This window comes from Trachymyrmex septentrionalis, unplaced genomic scaffold (genome assembly GCF_001594115.1).
Source record: "Trachymyrmex septentrionalis isolate Tsep2-gDNA-1 unplaced genomic scaffold, Tsep1.0 scaffold109, whole genome shotgun sequence".
Classification (NCBI taxonomy): domain Eukaryota; kingdom Metazoa; phylum Arthropoda; class Insecta; order Hymenoptera; family Formicidae; genus Trachymyrmex; species Trachymyrmex septentrionalis.
This window is the reverse complement of record NW_017304217.1, coordinates 61,169-70,831: the sequence shown is the minus strand read 5'-3', so window position 1 is coordinate 70,831 and position 9,663 is coordinate 61,169. Positions and strand designations below refer to the sequence as shown.

At 33.7% G+C, this 9,663-nt stretch overlaps 2 protein-coding genes across 4 annotated transcripts in view; one reads left to right on the top strand and one right to left on the bottom strand.

Annotated features, from left to right (window-relative positions):
- LOC108748738 (embryonic polarity protein dorsal) overlaps nt 1-2,747 on the bottom strand; it is a 5,150-nt gene extending 2,403 nt beyond the window's left edge. The window contains exons 1-5 of one of the 2 annotated variants that reach the window (XM_018487048.1): nt 2,395-2,747; nt 1,632-1,718; nt 1,366-1,559; nt 1,047-1,290; nt 811-954 (exon numbers count right to left, since the gene is read on the bottom strand). In XM_018487048.1, the coding sequence (XP_018342550.1) occupies nt 811-954; nt 1,047-1,290; nt 1,366-1,559; nt 1,632-1,683 (634 nt within the window). In that variant the 5' untranslated portion in view covers nt 1,684-1,718; nt 2,395-2,747. Of the gene's footprint in view, nt 1-810; nt 955-1,046; nt 1,291-1,365; nt 1,560-1,631; nt 1,719-1,880; nt 1,932-2,394 lie in introns of those variants that run through there. The other variant, XM_018487057.1, reaches the window with a different exon arrangement.
- Nucleotides 2,748-5,006: 2,259 nt separating this feature from the next.
- Nucleotides 5,007-9,663, top strand: part of LOC108748781 — a 12,903-nt gene continuing 8,246 nt past the window's right edge. For both annotated transcript variants that reach the window (XM_018487142.1, XM_018487150.1), the window contains exons 1-3: nt 5,007-5,437; nt 6,616-7,015; nt 9,322-9,513. In XM_018487142.1, the coding sequence (XP_018342644.1) occupies nt 5,067-5,437; nt 6,616-7,015; nt 9,322-9,513 (963 nt within the window). In that variant the 5' untranslated portion in view covers nt 5,007-5,066. The remainder of the gene's footprint in view (nt 5,438-6,615; nt 7,016-9,321; nt 9,514-9,663) is intronic.

Genomic DNA, 9,663 nt, shown 5'->3' with positions numbered 1-9,663 from the left:
ATTAATCTTTTCATGCAGTATTTTCCAAACTACTCGTTATTTGAAAAAAATGTTCCAAATAAAATTCACTCTGTTTCGAAGAGAAAATCTCATGATGGGCACACATTTTTTTCCAAGTGTGTAAATGTCACTGGAGATTTCAAAGACCTTGTGTGTCTTCCAAAAAATTCATTTGAACGATTATTGATGAGAAAATTACTGACTTTAAACAATCGCAGTTGATCTTGAATAATTTTGAATCATCTTGGATAGTCTTGAAAAACCGACACACATATCATAAGCCAATAAATTTGTTTCAAAGTACGCCTAATTAAAAAACAAAATACCGTTTTATATCAGAAAAAAAAACAAAGGAACGATATTTTGTTTTTTAATTAGGCGTACTTTGAAACAAGTTTATTGGCTTATGATATGTGTGTTGGTTTTTCAAGACCATCCAAGATGATTCAAAATTATTCAAGATCAACTGCGATTGTTTAAAGTCAGTAATATTCTCATCAATAAACTTTCAAATGAATTTTTGAAAGACACATTTGCCATCAGAGTACAAATATACTTGGAGAGTTTTAGCACGATACTTCTCCTTGTGATCTTGGATATAAATTGATTTATTTTGTCCCTGAGTGATAGTTTCATTCTTTCGAAAGATGTTAGTAATTTGTCAAGTAGAACAGAGTAAGTTTTACTTGAAACATTTTTTCCGAGTAATAAATAGTTTGAGAAATAATAGCGTGGAAAGATTTTAATAGATTACTGTATGTAAATATATATATATATTTTTTTTTTGTAGTGGTATATAGTATTACATACTTTTATCATAAATAGGATCAGACACAATGGGCGCTAAAGGTTTGTTAAATTTTCCTTTCTGTGATCCTTCCAAAAAAACTTGGAAACATAATCTCACTGCGTTAAGATCTATGTTAGTCGGGTGTCTCCTATGTTCAAAACCAGCTGCAATAATTTATCTCTTCATAACCAACTTATCTAGATTAATGAAAAAGTATCATAATATATGTATATACATATGACAAAATCATACATACTTCGAAAGGGATCTACTCGTAACTCTTGACGCATTCTAAGAGCTTCTTCAATGTCCTTCTTTTTCACACATTGAATGCCTAAATTTGAAAAAGTAACAACCATATTTCCCGATGGAATTTCTACTGTACAAACACCTTGCTTGCATACTTCCTTGCCGACAAGATTATGTGGATGAGGTCTGTAGGGGGCATCCTTTGTTACACAGGACACAACTACCATGGCACGACCCTTATAACCCACGATCTACAAGAATATTATAAGCATATAGAAATAAGAAGAAAGAAATACTCAAAGTCTCACTGGAGAATCATAACTTACTCGTATACTAGGGAAAGTTTTGTTCTCTGGTGTACTGTTGACACCAGGTATGCTGCCAGCTGACCTGCCTTCACACTCATAGCGAAACCGTAGTGCTTTACTGGCTGGTTGTTCTAAAATCTCAACACGTGGCTGTTCGCTGTCCATTACTATAGTAGCCATAGAATCAGGATCGGTGGTTTGTATGACGTCAACTAAAAATAGTACACATCACACAACTATACAAAACTATATTAAAATACATAATATATACTCAAGATACTTACTGATATCACTTATATTAATATCTCCATCACTTATGCCATTGAATTGTTCCATGACTGTGAGTCTTTAATATACTGAACTTTGTCCATCTGAAATATAATTATAAATATACCAATTGATATTATGTGCAGTTACAAAAAAGTAAACTTAAATTTTTCTACTTTAGCAATAAAAATAAATTCGAATACTCGAATTGCTGAACAACTTAAGGCAAATCTTAATGAATAATGAGAAGTTTCATGATATCTTACATCTCTTCAATTATCTTTTTAGATCAGCATCTTTCATTTCTCTTAATATACAGTTTCAATATTTTAAATTGAATTCGTACGCTACAATGTACATTGCTATGTTTGAGTGGTAAATTGCGATGTTGCAATATACATGTATTCGAGCCAGCATCGGTAAGTAACTGAGAAGACAAACATAATTTCCAGGTGAAGCCTTCAAGATTCCGAAACGACAGCTGTTCGTTCCGTACATTTGTGTTCGCGGGGGTATATCCAGAAACATTGCACGCAAGTGTCCCGGGAGAAAAAGGAGCGCGAAGAAGGACGCAACGCTGATTCAATCATTATTTTAGGCGAGCCTAAGCCCGTACAGACCGCGTATCTATAATTAAACTATCGTAGGACAATGTGATGGGAAAGAGAGATAGAAGGATGGAGCGAGAGAGAGAGAGAGAGAGAGAGAGAGACAGACAGAGAGTAGGGGGGGGAGGGAAAGAGAGTATACGAGTAACTACAAGAAAAAAGAAAGACTTGCCTGCTGCACAAATCAACATGCTATATATAGGCCTCTTGAGGCCTAGCGTTGTTCGAGTCGATGAGTTGTGAACAGCGACGACGAGCACGAGAGATGCGTGCGGTCCTAATAAGAGGTCTGATTTCCTTCGCGTAAGATCACGGCCCGCAGATGGGAGAAAAACAGCCGGAGGTGGATCACAATACGGAAAAGTAATATTCGTACTTCCGTTGCTTCACGATCGATGATAGATGGCTGGACGACCGACGACTGGCCTCGCGCGCGTTAACTGCTGTTAATTGCGCTGCGTTCTGCGTACTCGATCCGCGAGCTCGTGACGCGAGAACAACCGACCTGACCGGATGATACTAGCGACTGACTCAGGCTGACTGATCGACCGACCGACCGACCGACCGACCGACGTACGAAAGCGGAGGGAGCGAGGGGATGAATAAGAGATTTCTGATCTGGTGCGCGCGGCGTAATCAAAATTTAGCAGATACTACTGTCACGCTTCTATAAAGTACTGACGGAAATATATATATATATATACACATACACACACATACACACACAACCACATACACACATATATATACTTATAGTTACATACATCTTATACTTGGATAATATGCGTTCTATTTGACGCTCCTAATTAATGCTCGCGAGCATTAAGTATTTGTCCCTCTTTAACATTTGATAAACAAGGACGAAATGATTCCATCAGTAAAATTGAAATTTGTATTATATATACATAAAAATACGTACTTTTCACGTTTCCGCTCTAGAGGAAAAATTACATGATTGATTATAAACAGGAGATGCATTAATTGCTTACTTTAGGAACTGTAGCGGGTAATGTTTTCTAATTGGAGTATAAAGTATTATGATATCATTTTTCTTGCTGTAAATGATTAAAAAGTTAACCGAAATTTATTTCCATACGGTCTTCCAACTGTTTTGTAAGCAGTGCTTTTTACTCCGGGATCGACGTATCATTGATCATGATTTCTCATAAGATGAGGCAGTTCTTTTTTTCATAAGAATTTTTCTGTAGAGGGCTCAATCACGCAGCCGAAATATAATATGTAGGACAGCATTAATTTTTATATGATCAAATGATTGAAATATTATAATAATAATAATATAAATATAATAAATCACGCATTGGTCAAGATCTGTAGTTGACTCTTATTATATTGTATAACATGTATTATCATTATTTGTTATATTATAATAACGTATTTATTCGAATATTTATGGTACATTGTTGGTTAAAAATTTCATTTGTACGCCGTTATATACTCCAAGAATGTTCCATATATATACACATTTCACGATTCACACTGTTCAAAGACGAAATAATGAAATGTTGTGCTCCTTATATTCTCTCCCAGGTGATTTTTGTTTACAAGTAAATGCTCTTTGCTGCGGCCCTCTGTCGGCGAAGAGATGTTCGTTCGCTCGCAATTTTCATGAAATATACAAGGAGTATTCATACAATATTCTGAACATTTTTCATCGACATTTGCACATTCTATGACGATTCTTTTACTGTTTTAGAACATTCAGTACATTGGTAATACCAATAGAACTTTTTGTGAATATTTAGCGTTAGCGGAAGAGGAGATAAAAATCGTAAATAAATATCGATCAGGAATGTTTTTTTTCATTAGAATTAACATTGCTCTGATGAAAAAAATTCTCATAAGATCTCGTAATATTTATTAAGAATTTACATATTTTCTATATTTTTGAATTTATGAAGATTTCCTGAAAAATATCTTAAAATTCTTTAAATTTTATAAAATTTTTTCATAAATTATAATATTAATAGAATAGAAATCATAGAACAATTCAATATTTATATACAGGTGTCTCGTAATTAATCCAACAACGCTCGTGAGTAGGTAGAGCGGATTAAACTGAGTCGAAAAATTCTCTACCATTTTGCAATTGTCGCAATAGTTAACAAGATATTTACTAAAAATCGCTATATTGATTTTCAATAATTTTTTTTATTCAAATATCTATCAATTTTGCAGAAAAATAGCAAGAAACAAAAATTGTTTATTTTTTTCTTATAAAGTTCTAAGAATTTTTTTAGAATTTTTTAATACTGTATTTTCTTATATTGGTAAAAATAAGAAAATGCAGTACTATAAAGTTGATGAAAAATTCTGAAAAAATTCTTCGAGTTCTATGAGAAGAAAATAAATAATTTTTATCTCTTGCTGTTTTTCTGTAAAGTTGATAGTATAATATTTAAGAAAGAAATTATTGAAGACCAATATTCAACAATTTTTAGTAATTAATATCTTGTTAACTATTGCGAAAATTGCAAAATGGACTTTTCGATTCAATTTAGTCCGCTTTATCTGCCCATGAACGTTGTCGGATGAATTACGGGACTTTATATATAGATAAAGAATTCTAGAAAAAAATGTAGATTTTTTTTCTCAACATCGCACTTCTGAAAAGTGTTCTAATTTGTATAAAAGATTTACAAAATTTTCTAAAAAGTTATAAAATTGTATAGAACAATTCTGAAATTCCTATAGAAATTCTGAAAAATTATAGCTCTACAGTCATTTGTTCCTAGCAGCAACCGTGTTTCGTCTCTATGACGAGAGGTGCGCACAAACAATCTCGATTATATTCGAGGACAGTCTTATGTGCAAACTGCAAGCAATATGCCAGAAACGATTACTCTGTCAAAACGGAATCCGGGTGCGCGACTCGCGGCCATCACCAGGGTCGAGACCAAGTTGCCTCGATGCATGCAACGTAGATTACCGTATGCCACCGCGGGCTCCGCGTCCATAAGATGTCATCCGCGATCAAGCCCGTACCGATGCACCGATCATCGCATACCCAAGAGACCGTACAGATTGGCGGTCGGATTGTCGGTGACTAGAACTGGTCGTGATACTTCAACAACAATTCCCAAAAGCTGTTCTGATCGATGTCCGCCCAGTTTCCTTGGCTCTCCTTGCTGCAAAAAAAGTCTATCGATGATGGATTTATCCCTGCCTGTCGTTGATTCCGACATCGGCGATCTCAAGTGAGCTGATTCCTTGAAAACAAATATTTGCAATGTTAGAGAAGAATGGGGGAATAATTGCGAACACCTAAGGGAAAAGTTAAATAAAAAACTGCCAATTATTTATCAATTAAAAAAGTCTTTATTCAAAAGATACTCCAGTGATTTATTTTTAAATTACAATAAATTAAGCATTACTTTATTTAACTTTTTCCTTAGGTATTCGCAATTATTCCAGTATCTTCCCTACATCAAAATCATCGAAAACGCATGGTATTTTTAGATTCATGTATAATAGGGTAACTATCCCTATTAATGTGTTTTTTAGCCAATTTGCTTATTACTGAATTAATTATTAAATATTGTAGCTTTAATTTTATCTGCTTGCAATCAATTATCTATTTTTCAACTACTTCTTTTTCTTATAATATTTCTTTAATCTAAAAAATGTTAATACCTTATAATATTTTTGACAAAAATAAAAAATGTTTTTGTCCCTATTAGTGAATCCTCTAAGCGGCGATGGCCCTATTAATGTGCCCCCAATTTGTGTGCCTATCCACATTTGACTCATTTTAACTTAGTTACTAAAACAGATAATAAATTTAAGCTAATTGTTATGTTAATATTACATAAATCATTATTTCAATTATATTTATTTCAAAGTACACTCATAATACAATGTTCTCAGCTCCAATACAGAGCACATTAATAGGAACAAGCTTAAAATTTTGCGGTACGTATTATTGGATTCACATAAATTCCTCATGTCTTTTGAAAAATATTTAAAATACTTTAATACTCAAAAAATAAAATGTTACCTTCGGTATCGTATGCATTAATAGTTTAACTTAACAAAAAAAATTTGTTTTCTTATTTATTTATGCTAGTTTTTTTATGACTTATCGAAATACAAAAGCACACTAATAGGGACAGGCACAATAATTGGGACAGTTACCCTACAAGGAATAGATAATAAGTGCGTTCTGTTTTATGATGTATCATTTTATCTTTGCTGTTTATCGAATATTAAATAAGGATAAAATGATAATTCATGTATAAATCGAAACGAATCTATATTATTTCATGAATGTTGAAAAATCCGCATAATATTGTTGGAATGTTCCATGTTATCTGACAATGATTATTATTTTGATTACTGTGAAAGTGAGATCTAATGAGAGTTGTATATCCTTCAGATCAGAGAGCGAGTCTTCTGCCAGTCGTCTTGACGATATCGCCGATAGGAGCAAGGATATCTTGGCGAACGCTGGGAGCGTCTATTGCAGTGCCGGATCCTGGACGGACGCTACACCGTCTTCGGAATCCGAACAGAGTGAAACTGTCGGTCTAATCAAGGATCCGACGATCAATGCGGCAAATGTAGTGTGTCGCGTGCTGGTACTAAATGCGTGGCGACGTAGACGTGCCGAGATCGCGCAGTTGGAGCAACAGGTGGAACACTTGCACCTGCAGATCGAGTTTCTGCGCCGATTGCTGCTCGCCGAGAATGATCGGGTCGGTAGGCTGAATAGTGAATTACATCACGAGAAGTTACAACTCGAGGAAGTGATGTCCCAGCGCGACGCCATCCGATCGGTATGATCAATCAATTATTCCTTAAGTCATCAATTATTCCTTAATCAATTATTATTTTGCTCTGTTCGGTTGTTTCATCTAATTTTAGTCCATTAATATTCGAGTCTTTTTTTAAAAAACTTTTTCTAAATAATAAAAAACTTTTTTTAAAAAAAAAGCTTTTAAAAAGGAATTCGCTAAATGAAGCTCGTTAAACGTTTGCCATCGCGATGGAGGAAACCCTACCAACTCTTCAAAGCGCTGGCGATGCATACGCATTTTGCGCTTTTAGTGCGTCATTCTCCTATTGGAACAAACACAGGAGTTCAATGACATGTTTCTAATTATGGGAATGGTGTCATCGCGAGAATGCGACACGTGTTCCGGCAATATGCGGTAGACCGTTTTGATGGAAAAATATATAATATATTCACGTGTGTTATAATCGTCTGACTAAATCTTCATAGGGTAGGGCAAGGCTATTCTGACAGCTCTATTCGTGATTGCTCCTTGAGAGCACAAGCACAACTTTAAATATTCAATATATGATGTTTAGAAACGTAAACATTATGGCGAGAAATGGACGAAAAAACCCTTCGCTCTATCCTTAAGGAAATTCATCGTTTCATGAAAAATAGGCAGTGTTAAAATAGAGAAAATATGCTGTATATGTAGATAAAATAACATAGTCGGTCTCGCGCCATATGATATGTCGCTGCGTTTGTCTTAAGGTTTAATTTCATGCAGCGAAGCTTCACTGATGAAACTCCTCTATTCCGCCGAAAACGAAACTAACGTTCAACGCTCTATGCTAAAACCTTCTTACCTTTTCATGGAGCGAAGTTTCGCTGGCGAATTTACTCCCACTAGGCCGTGAATAAAGAAGCGTTGAACAGACAATTCAAAAAATTGATCAATCAAAAAATGATTCGAAATTTTGGCCAATCAAGTGGACTATAGCAGTCAGTGTTGCTTCGCTCATAGTTGGACAATATCGAACTTTGAACGAAGTTTCGCTCGCTATGCATTTTTGCACGACTCGACGGAATGAGGAATCTTCGCCAGTGCAACTTTGCTGCATGAAATTGTACCTTTAGCTCCGAGACACTATCGTGTCTCCTAATACTTCGTGAAACTTTTGAATTGTATGATTCTACATTTTCAAATTTTCTTACAAAACCTAGACAGCACGCATGTCCAAAATCGGAACATAAGACATTTTAAAGATATTATTAAGAATTTCTTTTAAACAGAAATCTAAAACATTAATGACGTTTGTAAGATGTCTCGATTTTGGACATGCGTGGTATCTAAAAAAGTCCATCCGACGTCATTCGATGTGAAACGAGAGCTATAATTATGTTGTTCCTATATGGATTTGCAATTTTATGTATATAATTTGTTGGCTTTTTATAAGAAGACTTTGCGAAAAGATGAATTGTGATATAACGGGACGAATCTTGTTTAACCTTATAATCGCTGTATTTTTTTAATCTATCCTGTGCTCACTGGAGAAGAGCTGTTTCAAAAATATCCAGACGCTCTAGATCTTGACGCGAAATCTGTATCATCTCTATTAATATCTAAAGTTGGGTAAAGTTAAAAACTTAAAAGTTAAATTAAAAAGTTAATTAATTTTAACTTCATTTAGTTACATTTTAGACTCTTAATTTTTTAACTCTACATAGTTATATTTTAACCGGTAACTAGTAACTTTTAATTTAATTTTTTTAAAGTTAACATCAGGGATAGTTAGCGTTATACGGATCCTTATTTGGATTATATGCATTCGTGTCTATCGGAGATACGTTTTTCTAATTTTAAATAAATAATTATTAAAACAAATATTTCATTTACGTTTAAGCACATAAAAAAGTTTGAAAGCGATTCGTCGTTATGACCTAAAATTACGATTTTCTTGAAAAATACGTAGAAGTGCAATTTATTGCTTTACAGAGATTATTTTTTTACGTCCCAAAATAATCACGCAAAAGCTGATCAAATCCATGAAATACATATGTGAGTCTTTTCTTGTTAGTTAAAAAAGTTAACTTTTAACTTAGTTTTTTAATTTAGGTAAAAAAAAGTTAATTTGAAATCATGAAATACAACAAATTTAACTTTTAACTTTTAATTACTTTTTTTCATCAATTTAACTTTTAATTCAATTAATGTCACCATGGATTAATTTTTATCTTAACTAGGTTAAATTTTCAAAGTTAACTTTAACTTAACTTAGTTAAAAAAAAGTTAACTTACCCCCAAACCTGTAAATATCATTATTAAATTTCAAACGTAGTTGTATGTTATTGTGTATTTTGTTGTAGGAAAAAGAAAAATTAGAAATTGAACTAAAGCGCGCTGAAGAAGTCTCTCAAGAGCGATCGGTCACTGTGGGAAATTTGAGGAACGAGCTCTTGACAGCACAGGATCAACTAAAGGCACTCGATATACAAATGACGAAGGATCGAGAGAAACTTTTGAAATTACGAGAAGATAAGAGAATTCTTCTGGATAAAGTTGCATTTTCTCTTTCGATTTATAAAATAAAAAATTAGTTGTCTAAGCGGTTTCCCTCATTAAACATATCCAAGGATGTCATTCACAGAATTTTTTCCTAGGGCATTATCCAAGACATAATAATAATAATAATAATAATAATAATAATA